An 18572-nucleotide genomic window follows, 5' to 3' on the forward strand; every position below is an offset into this window, starting at 1 on the left:
CTTTTCATCAGAGGTACTCTTATCCGTAACGGCAGAAGGAGAGTCAACCCTTATCGCAAGGTCCAAATCCATGACTCCGAGAACTATCAATAAATTCTCTTGCCATGATTTAAAATTAGAGCCATTTAACATAGGAATAGAATTTATGTTGGAGTGAATATTTGCAGGAGTCAAATCTGAACAGAGAACAAAAAATCAAACATACATGCTCAACCAAATATCCAAATAAAATAATCAATAAATTCAAATAATGTAAACCTCCATAAACAGAATATCGAGCACTCCATTAATGTTTCATCTTTGGACAAAAGATTAACTTGTAAGTGATATCTTGGCGCAGCAGTCAAACACTGATAGTAATTATCATGTCAAATAACAACATTCCTTTGGGCCGATTTATTATTCACATGAAAAACCGAACGACTATCACATGTTTACCACCACAATAGTATATGTTATTATATTAAATATTAACCTTCCTTTGGGCCGATCAATATTCATATAAATTACATATACCCAAAATCATTTTGTATTTCAAAATAAAATTAATTTCCATAAAAAAGATCACTTTGGCGACATTTTATTTCAATCAATCAATTTTAAAATACATATAACCTTATCATTATTTGAATTAATGAATATTTAACCTAAACCAAATAAGACTGAACCATAAAAAAAAAATTTTCGAAAATTCCGTACAGGTCGGGTCGGCCCGGTTCCGTACGACCCGACCCGAATCCGTACTTTTTTTTAAATTTAATCCGAATTTTCGATTTTCCTCCAAAATATTTTGTTGAACAAAAACCGGAAGGAAAATCAAAATCTTATACCAAATCTTTAAATTTTACAACCAAATCTTTTTTACCAAAACTGAAACTTTAAAAGATTTGATTTTCAACCAAAATATTTTCCAGATCTGAAACCATATCAAAAAATTTTCAGATCTAAACCAAAATAATTTTCAGATCTGAAACCATATCAAAATATTTTCAGATCTGAAAACATATCAATATATTTTTCAGATCTGGAGCCATATCAAAAAGTTTTAAACAAAATTTTCTTTTCCAGATCTGGATCCAAATAATATGCAAAACTTTAAACAAATCTCAATGATTCAAACATGAATGGCTCTGATACCACTTGTTGGGGAAAACCCATAAACCGCAGAATCCATCATGATAAATCATCAAGAATTTGATTGAAAACTTAAGCGGAAGCGTACCTGAAGCCATAATCCTAAATTCTTTAGAACGTGTCTTGATCTTCCAGATCTACGCGCTCTTTCCTTGAGAGAATCCTTTAGTTTCTCTTCAGAACTATTTTCTTAATGGGGGAGAGAATAGTGAAAGTGACAGCACGAGATCTGGGGACCACGACCCATATTTATAGATACTGTTACCAATATCTTCTGATATTTCTGTTTTAGCCCATCATAAAAACAGAAATTACACTTATGTCTCTACACATTAAAGGTCCACAACTCATTAGATACATTAAAGCCCAATAACCCGAACCATTAATTGATCACTTTATTTTGGGCTTAACTTAATAGACAACCCACAACACATAATTATTCACATATAAGCCCATATAAATAAATTGATCCAACATCGACATCCATTTTCAAGTCTCAACATCCTTATGAATCCAACAGTAGTGTTTAAATAATTAACAGAACAAAAATAATAGAGCAAGAGACAAAAACAATTGAGCAGCTTCTGCCAAAAGTGATTGGAAATACAAATCAGATAGCCATTTACTTATTCAGTGCACCAGAAAGTAAGTGGATTACAGGCAGACAATGGAAGAATCATATAAGTTTTTGATTTTCAAATGGCTATTTTTGTCCCAAAGTGCATAACAAGAGTCTAAATATGCTTGGTGTTGCAAACAAAGATGCATATAAATAATATGTCATTCAATACAACTCAGACAATTTTGCATTTCAGACATTGCAACAATATATATTTGCTTCAACTTTGTAAGTAAAAACCTGCAGACAACAGATATTGTGAAAGAGAATATGTTATTATGCCTCTTAAGTTTTATAAAAATAGCAACTTGCATTTTACTAGGATTTGTGTCTTCCACAACTTCTGTTTCTTTTGGTTTACATTGAAACGTGCCAACTTAATGCATGCATAATTCAACATTAAAAATGTGTCAACAAAATGCGAAGGTAAATCAAGATTCAATGTAATAAACATTCAAACCAATTTCCTCAAACTAGGAAGTTTCAACAAACATGTCAACAAACCACAACCCATGTTCACTTTCTGTTAAGACTATCATGTAAAAGAATGTAGTTGCAGATGATCAAGTTGAATTTTTTTCTCTGCCAGCCATCTGAGGCACTTGTGGAAAGTAGTACATCTTTCATTCTCTGTAAACATTAAGTTCTTCGGGTGCATCAAATGTCTTCTGAGGCATAAAAAAAATAAAAAATAGTTCCAACTTTTTTCTCTGGTTGGACTTCAGAGGTGTAAGAGGTATAACTGGCTTGAATCGTGGCGCAGAGGAGGGGCCGCCTCCTGAGATTTCTCGACTGTGGAAGATGGTTGGGAAGTAACTTTCTGAAACATTGGTACCATCAAGATTTTGATTGTATGATAAAGAAATTTGTAGTTTATGCGAGATTATACAGAGGATAAGAAAGAAGATTGTTTCTATTTCATCATCGGTAATGTCCTACATTAAATAGAAAATAGAAATGAAAGAATAACACCCTAATCTAATCTAATCTCACCAATGTTTAAAATACAAAGAATAAGATGACAAATTATCTAAAAAGATAAGTCATATCCTATTAAGATTTCGAATCTTCAATACTCCCCTCAAGTGTATATATACAGAGTGAGACTTTTAATCCGATTAGGAGTCCTTCTCCCACTAGGACTCTTTTTCATTGTGATACTAAAACTCTATATTTCATTATATTAAATTCTCATATTATTAATATAAATATATTTATCAACTTTTGATAAAACATGATATATTAATATTATATATACACATATTTATAATATATATATATATATATATGAAAATATACCCTACACACCTTTGGTGTGTACTTTCTTGAGCGCCGCTGAGTTGGCGTCCACATGGCTTCTATTTTTTTTTCAATTGTCAATACACAAAATCAAGAAAATTATCTCTTCTTCTCAAAAAATAAGCGATCAGGAAAACTATCTTTTCTTCTCAAAAAATAAGCGATCGACAATCATCCACCACTCCGCCACCCGATCTCCGTCTTAGGATCGAAACTCATCCACCACTCCGCCACCCGATCTCCACTGTTCCAAGGTATGCACCGATTACCTATCTTTTTTTTTGTTGAACAGATTTTTTTATTAAATTAGAACAAAACATGACTGATTGGTGGAACACTTTCTCTCGAATTTTTATTATTTTTTGTCTCCTTTTATCATAAAAGACAGTAGCTAGTATGAAATATAACACAATTTGATGTTTTTCTATTTTCTTGTTTTTTTCCACCTTTTTCATTGTTATGAATTTTCTTAATGCAAATAAGAATTTAAAATTTAATCATTGTTATATGAGACAATCAAAAGATCATTTACCCACATTTAATTATTGGGTGGTTAAATAAAATGTTCATCAAATTATTCTAAAGCAATACAACAATTTTTTTTTTGAATAACTAAAATAAAATGTTCATCAAATTGTTCTAAAATTTCATATTTCTCAGTAATGGAAGTAAATATTGGTGATGATCAGCAATTCATTCCCCAAGTTGCAGACGATCGAAAGCCAAAAATTGGGATGGAATTTGTATCATTAGAGGATGCATTTTCGTTCTATAACCAATACACACGAGGAGCAGGATTTAGCGCAAGAATAAGCAACAACAAAAAAATAAGATAACAAATGAAGTTGTTTGGAAGAAATTTGTATGCTTTAAAGAAGGGCGTACAGACGAAATCCGGTCGAATCAACAAGAAAAAGGTGATCAACCGAAAAATGAAAGAGCTCGCGGCGAAGTTAGAACTGGATGTTAAGCATATAAACAAGGGCACCAATAGCCGCATCCTGAGATTTCTCGACTGTGGAAGATGGTTGGGAAGTAACTTTCTGAAACATTGGTACCATCAAGATTTTGATTGTATGATAAAGAAATTTGTAGTTTATGCGAGATTATAGAGGATAAGAAAGAAGATTGTTTCTATTTCATCATCGGTAAATGTCGTACATTAAATAGAAAATAGAAATGAAAGGATAACACCCTAATCTAATCTAATCTAATCTCACCAATGTTTAAAATACAAAGAATAAGATGACAAATTATCGAAAAAGATAAGTCATATCCTATTAAGATTTCGAATCTTCAATACTCCCCTCAAGTTGGTGTTGGGACATCGAATTCTCGTACCCAAAGTACAGCGGAAGTTAAAAATTTTTATGTCTCTACAATCGAGACTTTGCTTGGGCTTCGCGTATTCAAAACCATTCATAGAGCATATAGAATTATACATTCGCGTATTATACGTTGGACTCCAAACTATTCCGGATTTTAAGCGGAGATAGCCCTTCTTGTAATTTTCTACGAATGGATCACCCATTGATCGTCTAATCAGGTCCAATATTAAAAACTCTCTTCCTTCGCTTGGATTACACTAGTCATCACAAGCAATTTTGCGTTGAGACTATGATCTCTGAATTTCCAAAATTCGGAGACAGTGCAACGACGACGGTGGCCGAAATTTTTTCTTTTAAAAACTAAAGTGGCCGAGACTTGCTTGTTCAAAGGATGGAGGGTTTTGTAGATTTTGTGTGCAAAATTGTGTGAAATTTATGACCCCTTATGGTGTATATATATAGAGTGAGACTCTTAATCCGATTAGGAGTCCCTCTCACATTAGGACTCCTAGTCCTTGTGGTACTAAAACTCTATATTTCATTATATTAAATTCTCATATTATTAATATATAATATATTTATCAACTTTTGATAATACATGATATATTAATATCATATATACACATATTTTATATCACCATATAAAATGTGTGTATATATATATATCAATACTATCAATTAAATAACCATTATTTAATTTGTATAATTAACTCATTTGTTAATTAATTTTGGACTCATCTAGAACATTAATGAGAATTTGTACATGTTAGTAATCAATACCACTAGTACAACCATTTGATCAGTAAATTCTCAATTCACTAAACAAATGATTCTGAACTCATTATAACCCCGATCGACGATCCGAGAGCGCCGATGTATCAAGGATACAAGTCTTGATTATATAATGAAAAATGAAATTTCGAAGATCAAAATTTTCACTTACCATATTGGGCAGCTGCCAGTTTAGTGAACTCCTTCACCAAAACAGGCAGTTTCACTCTCTTTCCATAATTATCAATTAAGCCAACTTCTATTTTTCCATCCTATAGAATTAACTTATAAACTTCTTTTATGAGGCACGGGGCCGAAGAGAGCGGGGGTTGATCGCTGGTGCCATGAGGTTGCACGAACAATAAGCGGCTCTTGGCAGGCTTCTAGGTGAAGGAAACATGAATTAACCGATCTTACACCGGAAGGAGAGGGATTCCAAAATTGTTCAGGTATGGAACTGTGCAGTTGAGGAGGGTTTGAAAGATTTGATTTATACTACTCATATCAAGAAGGTGCATTTTCTTTTCTGTTGCTCATCACATAAGAACTCCAATGTTAAGCGTGCTTGACTTGGGGTAATTTTGGGATAGGTGACCCCTAGGAAGTTTTTTAGGATGCGTGTGAGTGAGGACATAAGCACGCTGAAAAGACTCGTCTTGGTACAGTGGGGACATTCGTCGAATCTGTGGCGTTACAGTTGGTATCATAGCCGATGTAACGTCCGAGAAATCAGTCCACGTAATCCGCATGCATGCAAATGAATTAAATTACATAATTGTTTTATTTAATTAATTTTAAATGCTTGCATGATACATATTAAAAGATTAAAGGTATGATTGCATGACTAATGATTATATGGCATGATTTCATGAGAATTGTAGATTTTATTTGAATATTCGATAATAGGCAAGGGAAAGGAGACCGGGGACGACCAAGACAAGAATAAATATTTTTCACTAAATATTTTCAAGACTTATTAATATGATTAATTTTTTCTAAAAATGATAGAGTTCGAATTATTTTAGGAGACGAGCTCGATTTTATCCAGAAAGCCGATTTTAGGCAAACGAAGAGTTTTTAAAAGATCAAAAATATTATTTTTGTAAACTAATTTTTATAAAATTTTATCTTACAATTAAATAGGTGTTATTGGACCTAATTTACCTAGGATAAGTAGGCCCAATTGCTCCTAAACTTTAAAGCCCAAAACCCATGCCCATTATCATGTAAATTAAAATCTATAAAAAGGAATACCTAAGCTTCTAAGCACCATAATAAGCCGAATCACACACACTACACACACACTGAAATTCGAAAGGCTTAAAGGAATAAAACAGGGAATCTTCGTCGTCCGTTCGTTCTTCCCCGCACCCCACACCGACGATCGTATTTTCAAGCGTTCTAAAACGCAAAGACATGTTTCAAAATTCCTTTGACGCATCATTCAATCCATAATATGCATGTTTTGTTTATTTTGCATGAAAATATTGGAGTTCAAATTGCTTAACATTTTGACGATTATTGTTAAAATTTTGAAAGTTTTTACGTATATATGAACGGGTTATGATTTTCAACGAGTACGCTGCCAACTTAGGATGTTTTATTGGATTTAACATGGACGATTTAAGGTGGGAATGATGGCCGGGGTCGAGCTTGGCTAGCTAAGAGGAGTCTTAGGGTTTTATGGGGTGCTACGGTTGCAAGGCTACGGCTAAGGGAGGGGCTGCTTGAGGCTCGGCCAAGGCTGGTTGGGGCTCAGTGTGAGTCTTCGTTCATGGTCTGGGAGGGTCCTAGCAGGGCTGGGACCCGTGGTTTGCTGATATGGAAGAGTGCCATGATCACATGGACTCTTCCCATGCGTGTTGGAACATTTCATGTTCGCAATCTTGATTTTGATGTTAACAAAACTTGTTATTTTGTTTATAATGATTTACCTAAGTGCACAGAAAAGCTGAAACTGATCATGCTTCAAACTGATCAGTTACCGAGCCAAAACTGAAGCTTTTGATAAGCAAAATGAATGTGCCAACTGACTGCTCAAACTGAATCAGTCCAACTGAAATATCAAAGAACAGTTCTACTGATTTTTTAGTTGATAGGTGATTCAACATAAGACCTTCAGAAGCCCGGTCAGCTAATGAAGAGTTCAACTGATGAAGAGCCCAACTGACCAGTTTAACTGAAACAGTGAAATTAGTTCAGCTGACGAGCCAACTGATTTCACCAAACCAGTTCAAGACCAGTACACCTGACCTGTTCAGTACATCAATTAGGAATCAATCAGTTCACAGAAAACGACAAGCTCATCTAATGGAATCCAACTGCGTGCATTAAGGAAAAGCTTTTGTCCAGTCAAAAGACAATAATGGATGTTGCAGCAGAACCTAAAGACAAAGCATTCCAGAATAACTGTCAGAAAGGGCAAATCAGTTATCGAGGAATGAATTCAAATGCAACATATACAATATTTGAGTCTCACTGTACGATCAAGTTTCACGCCTATAAATAGAAGATGAAGATCAGTGAAGACCACAATGAACAAACCAAGTGTGTGAAAAAGATAGAAGAAAGGGCACGCTCAATTCATATCTGCTTACAAGAAGCAATCTGCCAGAAAGAACAGTTCAACGTGTTATCAGCTTTGTATAGAAGCCATTTTTCCTTCAGTGTGTGAGAGCAACTTCTCGTTATATTCATTGTTCAGTTCTCTCACACGCACACACTATCACCCACATATATCAGAGAGTAGAGCTTAAAAGTTTAGGTGAGTGAGTCTTGCACAAAGACGTAAAACTTGTGTATGTAGTCTTTCACACATAGACGTTAAACAAGTGTTGGCTGAAAGGTGCTGCCTTTAGTCTAGGCTAGGAGTTCAGTTGAGACAGTAGTGTAAGTCCTAAGCTGAGTGGATTTGTACAAAGTTTTGTTTACATCAAAGTCTTCTAATAGATCCTACCCGAGAAGGTAGAAGGGGTGACGTAAGAGCAGTTGAAGTCTCCGAAAATCCATAAACATACCTTGTGTGCTTAACTGTTTAATTATTGTTTTCAAACTGAGTTCATCAGTTCGAGTTGTTATCAGTTCAGTTCTCACCATAACTGAACTGATATATGCTAGAACTGATTTTTCTTATTTCAGTTATTCAGTTCACACAAGTTAAAAGACTTTCAAATTTAACAGCTTTCTTAACGAATGATTACTTCGAGTATTTTCCGTTTGGTTTTATGCCAAACTCGATTTAATTAATAGGCATATACATTCTTAAAACACGAGCTATTGCAGCTCATTGAGAATATTGTGTTTGAAGAACCTTCGTAGGTGTGAGAACCGATCAATCAATTGGTATCAGAGCTAGTTGTTCTAAGAAGGACATTTGAAAATTGTTTAAAATTATTTTGCTTTAAAATAACTTTAAATGTTATTTAAAAGTACTTAATATTATTTTCAAAACTATTTGAAAATGTTTATCTAACGCTCATTGCGAAGGGTAGAGAGGATTGATTCTGCAACTAAAGTGGTAGCCACTTCTCTCGACTCCGAGCTTTGGGGCTTTAATCAGCCTGCAGGGTTATGAGTCTTACCCATTGACTATTCAACAAAACTGATCGGAAGACAAGGTTTCAGCTGCAAAGCCTACCAGGTCAGCTGTTCAACAGACGAAACCCAACTATGTTAAGATGTTGGATGATTAAAGTGGAGCTTAATAATCAGCAGTATACCGCCGCTTCATTGTCATATCATATCAAATTTGATGATCAATGCGGTTCATCATCAATTGAGTCCAGTTTGAGTCAGCTCGACCAGTTTGGCAGCACATAGATCATGTCCAAGGCAGCTAGCTGTTCTTCTGGCAAAGAGACTCAGGATCGTTGCAGCACTTCAAGAGCTCAAGACAACTATTTGTTGGTATATCAAGTTCTGTCATGCATAAACTGACTGATATTTGATGTTGTTTAAAATGTGCTATTGTAGTATCAATTTTCCTTAGTTGATGTACTTAAATGTATAATACAAGTGAGATCTATTTGATTAAATAAACATCATGTTTATTTAGTTGTGTTTCTACGTGATTGAACTGATATTTCCAAGGTTTCTTGTCTAAACTGTTTGAATGATTAAAACCACTAAATTTTGGAGTAGATAATCATTTTTAAATAGGAGTTTTTAATTTAGTTCTTGAGGGAGAGTTTTCTTACCCTCGAACTGAAAAGGTTTTTAAAACTCATTTGTTTTAATTTAGTTCTTGAGGGGGAGTTTTCTTACCCTCGAACTGAAAATGTTTTAAAACTCATTGGTTTTTAATTCAGTTCTTGAGGGGAGCTTTCTTATCCCTCGAATTGAAAAACTCTTTTAATTTTCTTTAATATTTTTTTTATTCTCTCTTAAAATTTTTAAAAATTTTAAATTCGCTTTATTTGCTCAAGTTCTGTGATCATCAAAAAGGGGGAGATTGTTGGAACATTTCATGTTCGCAATCTTGATTTTGATGTCAACAAAACTTGTTATTTTATTTCTAAGGATTTACCTAAGTGCGCAGAAAAGCTGAAACTGAATTGATTATGGTAGGCATGTTTACATGTTTAAAATTTAGTTTTCTACTAGAATGCATAAAACTGTGTTTTTAAAGGTTATTCAAGACGCGATCGAGAAACGAAGACCGAGGACCATATAAGGGAAATTTTTTATTAAATTATTATTTTTAATTATTTAATAAATGGTATTTTTGAAAATGGCAACTTTTAGGTGTTTTGACGCGTCGAGCCGTATTTTAAACCGATATTCGATTTTTGATGAAAATAAGGACTTTTTAAGAACTCAACTAATGTTTTTGCAAACTTTTCTAAACAAAATATTTTAAATATTACTTAATGGGACTAATGAGGATAGGGGGCAGGGCTGGATGTGCGCACACGATCCAAGGACCACAATTTTCCGCACATCACGTTTTCATGAGTTTGAGTGGACATTATCATTTTGATACGATGATTTTGTTAGGGTGATGATTATCAGGATGTTTACTTGAGTTATTTTTACATACACATATTATGGTCGTGTCGACAATTTTAAACTGCAATATTTTATTGGTCATATATTTTTTAAACTATAGTATGTTATAGGATTACGATTATTTTTTAAAGGTTGTATTTTTCAGTAGGGTTGCATGCATGCAAAATATTTAAAAGTTTATTTTCGAAAAATGTGAGCTTTACAAAAAAAATTAGCAGTATTTTAAATTAGTAGACGTCACAAAATAAATTTTCATACTGGTGGAGAATCACAAACAATGGGAACAACGTGAAAGAGAAGTCAAATTCCCTTGTACCAAACACCATATGGTAAAAAATGTTAGACGTCCTGGCAGTGCCCTGAATGCTGTAATAAATGTTAAAATGTTTATTTTAAATGTTTATGTAATTTTATGATGAAACGTTAATGCTAAAAGACATGTTGTATACTTGGTTTAAAATAAAAATGATTTATATGCATGAATTTTTATAACAGATGGAAATATAAAAAGTTGAAGGAGGTGAATTGATTGTGACTAATACGATTATACGATGATATGATTTGGGATATCGTGAGGGAAAAGGCCCCAGAGGGAGCTCGACGATCGTATTTCCATCGAAATGATATGATGATATGTAAGGCCAATGCTCAGTTAACGGGTGAGAGTGTCGTTGATATCCCCGCCGTCCGGTACCGTGGTAATACATAGATGGATCCATCGAATTATAGTTAATACGAAAGTCACAATTGAATATATGAATTCAATAAAAATATAAACGTATACGTATATGATGAAAGGAAATATGATATGATGAAAGAAAAAATGTTTAAGGTTATGTCCATGAAAAGCTATTTTATTAAAAGTATTTTTTCACTGAATGTATATGTATTACTTGCTATCATGATTAAGGTTTGTTGAGTCAATAGACTCACTAGGTGTGATCGATGCAGGTGAGCATGATATTGATGAAGGACTTGATGGTTGAACTAGCTGGACTGATGGTGCACATAACCCGAGGACCTTTGCTAGTTTTTTCGCAAAATTATGTTTATGATTTAAGTTTACATTAAAGATTTTGTGATTTTTATGCTTTTGAGAGATTTTGAGAGATTAAGATATTTATGCTTTATTTTGTAAAAAAAATGCTAGTTTTAGGTATGGTTGACGATTTACGATTTCGTGTTTGAAATGCTTTCTTTTTTATTTTCAAATAATGAGATTGGTTAGTTTATTTTTAAATGGTGCAAAATATTTATATATATATAAGTAAGTACAATGAAAAAAATTTTTAGTATATTTTAAAGAAAAACGAGTAGTGTACGTTTCACAACTGCAGGTGAACCATCTACTACAACCTGATCATCTTCTCAGGAACCACAAAGAGAAAGTGTGGGATCTCATAATACAAATATGAGAGGACTCCAAACAAATTTTCATACTGGTGGAGAATCACACACAGCGGAAACAACGTGAAGGAGAAGTCAAATTCCTTTCTACCAAACACCATATGGAAAATCTGTTTTAGAATCTATATATCTTTATGGGGTTATGCTTAACCTTAATATACTAGATTTCAAAAACAGAGAAGATCTCATAGATGACTGGGCTCAGCTATGAGAACCGCAGCAAGAAAACTTGATATCAATAGAGAAAGATTCATTAAACTTTTAAAAATGAATCTTATGAAATCAGTTAAAATTGCATGGGATATGACTTCGGTGGAAACCAAAGAGTCAGTCCTAGCTGGAGAATTTCTCAATGACATAGCCAGAAGAATTGCTACCCTATTTCAAAAACAATTTATAAGGGTAGACTATTTTAATAGTCAAGACACATAGAAGAAAAAGAAATACACTCAAGCTTTGTATAATCTTGAATTACATGATATATGTTTAGTGGATGAATATATTATGTTATTCACTAAATATAAATGGAATTCATGGGTCGAAGAAAATATAGCAATGCAACTTTTCTTCGCCAAAATGTTAATTCCCTGGAGAAATAAAAGAATATACCACTGGCAATCTAGATACGTTGGCACGAAGAGCATCTTTTCTCAAAAGAAAATTGACAAAATTGTGTCATAAGACAGCATTACAAACGTTTAAGGGGTATTAACAAATGTACTCCTTTGTGTTGTATAAAAATGATCTTCCAACATTATTGGAAATGAACTATTCAATTTATTATAAAGAAGCATGATGAGTCATTTATTAAAAAAATAAATAAAAAATCGATCATCTAAACATGGTGTATAGGATGAAAACCTTGCGTAGATGTATGTCTTTAGGCTATATATCTTTAAGAACATGCTCGATAAGTAAAACAATGTTACCTACCATAATCATGAGGATTGGGGATTTTGGAAATTTTAAAAAATTGGAGAGCTCAAACAAAGATTTGAAGAGATGGGAGAGTGAGGAAAAAGTTGAATTTAGAGATGGAAAGTTATTGCAAGTTTGTCCTTGCAATAATTATTATTATTAGTATATTAACGCTGCATTTGGCTTCGCATGATAAGGTAGGATAGATTATTTTATCCCACTTTATCCGGCGTTTGGTACGATTAGGTTGTATAAGGTGTAATAAAATAATCACTCCTCACCCCCTACGATTATTTATCCAACTCTTAATTCATCCTATTTTTCCAATTTTACCCTTCTCCTATATCCAAACTCATCACCACTTCCCGCCCCGCCGGCCGACCGCCGCCGGCTGATAGCCGGCCGCTGCCGACAATGCCGCCGACTGTCCGGCCGCCGCCGGCATACCGGAGCCGCCGCCGGTCGACAACCTCCGGTCGGTCGCCGCCGCCTGACGGCCGACCACCGTCGCAGCCAGCCGGCCATCCACCGCCTCTGCCGGCCACCACACCGTCGCCGCCGTCGCCGGAGTAAAGAAGGAAAAAAAAAAGAAAAGAGCAATTTTGTCATTTCATCAAAAAATTCAAAATTATCCCACACTTAAAAAATCATACCAAACATAATACTATTTTATATCATATATTACATTTCTATCACAATCATTTCTTTTATCATTTACATACTAATCATTAGTTTATTTTATCCTCCAAACCAAACGCAGGCTAAATATGTAAAAGTTATCTATTCGATTTTGACCAAATGAAGTTTTTACCTCATTCCACTAAAATAATATATATGACGCTTTTTGTTTTAGTTAACGTCGCTACTTGACATCTTGTAGTGCATTTGGGCGATTTTCTGCGCCACGATCCAAATCTCCCAGTGTCAGATTTTGACTCAATTCCAATAAGGTGAGGCTGAATCCCACTGTGTTGAAACCCTTATGAACATTCAGTTTTATGGTTGAACTCGTGGAATTTTTTTATAGATCGAGGTTTGTTATTGGATTTGAATTTGGTTTTTGCTAGATTATTAGAAGTGAACTGCATTTCAGATTTGGGTCATTTTTTAAGTGGTTTAGTTTAGCTGCTATTTATTCTTTGTTTTTTTTTTCTTAGGGTGTAATCGCATGTGGGTTTATGTTTATATCGAGTTGGCCAGCCGCGATTTTGTAGATTATGTGGTTCATTTTGAAGTTCAGAAGTTTACTCATGTCACGATCGGATTTCACGGGGATCAGGACTGGTTTGTCCCAAAAATTATGAAATTTATACCTGATTTTTGTTTTTGAGCAAAAAGTTTGCTCCATGATACATTAAAGCACCCCTTGATGGAATTCTTTGGTTTGTCATGGTATATACTGAATTTTATGGCTAAAAGGATGGCGTGGTGAAGCAACAGATATCATGAAATAATGTCTGTGTGTGTGCTAGCAAGCGTAGCTGTTTTTTGTGTGTTTATGTGAGAAGATTGATCACTCTCATGATTTCTAACCAGTATTGTGGAGCTTTAGACGAATTTTTTTCCAGATGATTTGTCTTGGGAATATCTGCTTGATGAGAATGTTCATTACTGACTTCCAAAAAGGGGAGCTACCAACTTGGATTTGAGCTTAGCATATCACACATGTTTTATGAGTTTTCCGGTTTCTTGAATTGAAATCATGTTTGGGGACAACAAGAAGATCTGAAATCTTGGGATGGTTTTCAGTGTGTATTGTTTCTGATGTCGGTGTTCAATAATCAGTGTGTATCTTTAGAACTTTAGAATTGTGATTTCTTGTGGTTGATTGAATCTTTGGTTAGTTGGATGTCTAGATCCCAGTTAATACCTTGGCACTCGACACTTGGACTCATTTTTAACAAATCAAGAACTAGTGTGAAATGAATTTGACACTCTTAAATGTAAGCATATATGCGAGCCAATATATGATAAGTGGACTGGGACATCGCAAATTTGCGGTGGAAAAGAAGTGGGCTGGGACATATGGGTTAGCATTCAAGAAATCTATGACTTGTAATCTACAGCGGCCCTGCTTCGAGTAGACTCAGTAATTAGAAAACTATGATCACCGCTCTTTTAAGTTACTCAAGTAATAAACTATGGATCATTTGTGAGAGAAATTCATACTGGTGAAGGCTGTGGATATTTAGTTGTTAGATCAAGGGTGGGAAGCATGACCAATTAGAATCTTATGTCGGTATGAAAATAATATCCCAGTTACTTCCATATAGTTTTTAATTCTGGGATTTGTAACATTGTTGAATAGTTTTTATAGTTTTGGGTTTTTGTTTGTGTTGTAGGCAACTTTCACTTGATTCATTTCAATTATTGTACATTAGGAATATTTTATATTTCTAAGCTATACATTAGAATCATTTGAAGGTTATCTCAAATCTTTACTGGATATGTATGTGCCTACGTGGCTAGTTTGCAGTATATAAATTCTTCTAATTACTAGTTTATGTCATCCATTGGTTTTAAATTCATTTGGTATGTTTCTGATGAGTTTGTGTTTCTTGATTTTGCAAATGACATTTCAGTTACATGGCTGCAGCTGGGAGTTCAATGTTGTACTCATTTCTCCTATTTGTTGCTACTCTATCTCTACAAGAAATGTATAGATCAAAATTAGCATCTTCAGAGTTGTTTACCATTCTTGGAGGATTCACCAGCTCTCTCGTATTCCTTTTGCTTCTAACGGTAAGAAAGTTTTATGTTGATGGCTTTGGTTATGATGGTATAAGGCATGGTCTGAACCTTTTTCGCACCTATTTAAATCCTCTACTTTCTTCTTACTTTCATAAATTAATACAATCCTCGGGTTATTAACAATTGGGGCTGCGTATATCAAAAGTGTGGTATCATAGAAGTCCAGGACTGCTATCTATTAATTTTCAACTCTTAATTGGTAGAAAAAGGCTACCAGTGTTTAAAGCGAGACTTTTTATATTATTAATATACTCGTTTTCTCCCTGCAGCTTTTTATTTCAGTTCATAATCTTGATTATTAGCCTTTCAGGTTGCATCTTCCCATGTGGAGCAATCTACAGAGCCTTGTAATTTGTAATAATCCTTTTCTCACATGCATTTCACAATGTTTGGTTTAAATTAGGAGTTTTGGCGAATGCTTTTGGAAAGTAAAATGTGTATTTGGCATCGATTTGGGAAAACAAAACTGTTACCTTAGATGTTATATTAAAAGCATTCGCCTTTAAAACCTTTTTCATCGTCTCATCAGCTGTAGAGCTGATCTCGTTGGAACTTTTTGCTCCCTTGTCAAAGTTCATGCACTCACTTTGCGAGTCATATTTAAAGGCTCGTGTTACTCCTAGAAGTTATGTAACTTGAGCAGCATATACAAAACGACACATGCATGTATAAATGCACTGTAATTGGTGCACTTTTTACTCTTGATAAATGTTCAACCATGCATGATGTGCTCACCATTCTAAGTAGGAATGTCAACATGCTGGGTGGTCCAGGCCATGGGCCAAAACTTAGCCGGGTCAGTATATCTGGGCTTATAAAAACAAGGCTTGGTTGGCTGTTGGCATGATTGTATTACCCAGATGGGGTTGGGAGACCAGTTTGCCCATCTTTTATTTATTTTTAATTAATTTTTGCGTTATTTTTGGTGTTATATTATGGATTTAATAGCTCAAAAAAATTTTATTTTGCCAAAACTTCATTATTTGAAAAATAATTAAAATTATATCATGCAATGATGTCAATACAAACATTAATTCTAATTTTAATCTCATCTATTAAATTACTTCAATACCTATAATTTATTTCTGATATACTAATATTTAGTAGGTAATGGGGAAGCTGGGTAATTTTTTTATTATTATTTTGTTAAAGAAATGAACATAATGAGAAGATAACCCACCCGATACCCTGATCCCTGTTTTTGCTCAGGCCAGATCAAACCTCCGGGTTAGCCACTCTAAATTGAAAGCCCTAATTGTAAGAACCATAAAATTGGATTCAACCCTCAGCCTAAACCTGAAATATTGGTGTATGATTGTGCGAGTAACTTGCTTTGTTTAATTGGCTGATGCATTTATGAGATGATTGTGGTATATACCCACCTTTGACCTGATTTTTGTCTCCAGTTCATGGGAAATTATCAGGAAACAAACGGTATCAAGACGGGATGGGGCACTGGTAAGTGTGTTTGTTACTTTGACAAATACCTTTGTTTCATCTATATTTACACCAAATCCTGGAAGGTGGTCAAGTTTTACATTGTCATGTGCAGGGGACACCAAATATCATACTATTTTCAGCATCACTATCTTACTGCCAATTTTATTTTTGAAATTCGCCTTGCGCAATCATCTTCATCATTTCATGATGCAGTTATAATCGCTGAAGTCGTAGCACTTGTAGCCGCTAGCACTGTTCATCGAGTTTGTATCACAACCTGGTATACTATGCATATATATATATATACAGATTAAAAGAAAGAATATAAAGCTAAAACGATTGAAATAAATATTTGCGTAGTTTCTTGATTTCTTGATATATCTGCAGCTTTCTATTTTCGGCTGTGCTACTTTATGAGGTCAACAAACTTTCTGGAATCATGCTCAGCAAGAGTGAATCCAAGGCAAAAAGATTTTAATTTGAGCGGTTCCTTTGAGGCCTAGTTAGAAGAAACCATAATTCTCCCTCCCTCAGTTTTTTTACCCTTTTTTCGTGTCCTGCTGTTATTGGACTTACAAGTTAGATGCGTATACTCATAATTGTTAAAAAAAGATTCACTTATTTTATTTAACAAAAATAGTGAAAGATATCAAATCTATAAATATAAAGTTAAACATAAATACTCTATGGTTCATTTACGGATGTAAATGAACCAAACCGTTTGTGAGCTATTCGAAGCTCGATTCGATAAAAGCTCGTTTGAGCTCGTTTAACGAAGCTCGTTAAGATGAACAAACCAAACTCAAGCTTTACAGTATTCGGTTCGTTAGTTCATGAACATGTTCGTTGATAAGTTCATGATTAATTTTTTAGATGAAAAAATAATAGTTTTGATATTTGATTTATTAATTTTGCATATTATTTATGAAATATATAAAAAAATCTATTAAATTTATTTATTATAATAAATTTACAAATTTTAATAAGAATATTATATTTTTCTTTGAATATATAGTTTATTTTTAATTAATTTAATGAAAATTTAAATGTATAATTTATATTTATTAAGCTTGTTTAGGCTCGATAAAGGTTTGAATAAGCTCGTGAGCCATGCATATGTTCGTTAAATAAAGCTCGAGATCGGCTCGATTGTAAACAAACCAAACTCAAACATTCAAGAGTTCGACTCAGCTCGACTCGATTACACAATTACATGAAATGCAGAGGAAGTGAACTTTATGCTTAACTTTATAGATTTGATATCTTTCACTATTTTATATATATATATATATATGTATGTATATATATTTTAAGAGAGGTGAATGCATGTAACTCATTACTTAAATAAGGGAGGTGGCACACTTACAAGTTACAACCATGGAGTATTAGTTGAAGGAGCCGAAACTTTTGTACCTAAATATTTATGATGCCATTATTATGCTCCTCTTTTGTTAGGTTTCTGTGTCGACAACTTACTCCTCTCCTATAGGGGCTCGGATTAAGGTTGAAATTAAGTCGAATCCAAATCATGAATGTTTGAGTTTGGCTCGATTATAATCGAGCTGACTTTGAGCATTATTTAACGAAAATATTCATGGCTAGTAAGCTTTTATCGACCATAAACGAACTTAGTAAATATAAATTATAAATTTAAATATTCATTCAATTTATAAAAAAATTAAATTATACATTTAGAGAAAAATATAATAATATATTAAAATTTGTAATTTTATTATAATAAATAAATTTAAAAGATTTATATATACTAGTATCACTGTAGAAATATATATATCATATTTTATTAAAGTTGAGGACATGATAGTAACCACCTAAGGACACCAATTTTTTCTTCGAACTTTACCCTTATATGATAATAATATTACACTTTTGTTTTTTGT

At 33.7% G+C, this 18572-nt stretch overlaps 1 protein-coding gene across 5 annotated transcripts; it reads left to right on the forward strand.

The window, feature by feature from the left end:
- Positions 1 to 13321: 13321 nt before the first annotated feature.
- Positions 13322 to 17335, forward strand: LOC142523162 (uncharacterized). 5 transcript variants are annotated; one of them, XM_075626816.1, is made up of 6 exons: positions 13342 to 13433; positions 13641 to 13767; positions 15066 to 15225; positions 16641 to 16692; positions 16888 to 16937; positions 17062 to 17335. In XM_075626816.1, the coding sequence occupies exons 2-6, from the start codon at positions 13652 to 13654 to the stop codon at positions 17089 to 17091; spliced, it is 408 nt and encodes a 135-aa protein (XP_075482931.1). In that variant the 5' UTR covers positions 13342 to 13433; positions 13641 to 13651; the 3' UTR covers positions 17092 to 17335. The 5 variants fall into 5 exon arrangements, with proteins under 5 accessions (XP_075482934.1, XP_075482931.1, XP_075482930.1 ...); XM_075626815.1 differs by having other exon boundaries at positions 13352 to 13433; positions 16888 to 16954; positions 17062 to 17305; XM_075626819.1 differs by lacking the exon at positions 13641 to 13767 and having other exon boundaries at positions 13322 to 13433; positions 16888 to 16954; positions 17062 to 17297.
- Positions 17336 to 18572: the final 1237 nt, after the last annotated feature.

Source organism: Primulina tabacum, chromosome 13, assembly GCF_025594145.1.
Source record: "Primulina tabacum isolate GXHZ01 chromosome 13, ASM2559414v2, whole genome shotgun sequence".
NCBI classification, from domain to species: Eukaryota; Viridiplantae; Streptophyta; class Magnoliopsida; order Lamiales; family Gesneriaceae; genus Primulina; species Primulina tabacum.

Bases quoted from the DNA above. Each gene is read 5' to 3' on its own strand.
- LOC142523162 (XM_075626815.1), top strand. From the start codon at position 13,652: ATGTGGGTTTATGTTTATATCGAGTTGGCCAGCCGCGATTTTGTAGAT. The intron at 13,768-15,065 runs GTTTGTCCCAAA...ATGACATTTCAG, and splicing joins TTTCACGGGGATCAGGACTG to TTACATGGCTGCAGCTGGGA. The intron at 16,693-16,887 runs GTAAGTGTGTTT...TTCATGATGCAG, and splicing joins CAAGACGGGATGGGGCACTG to TTATAATCGCTGAAGTCGTA.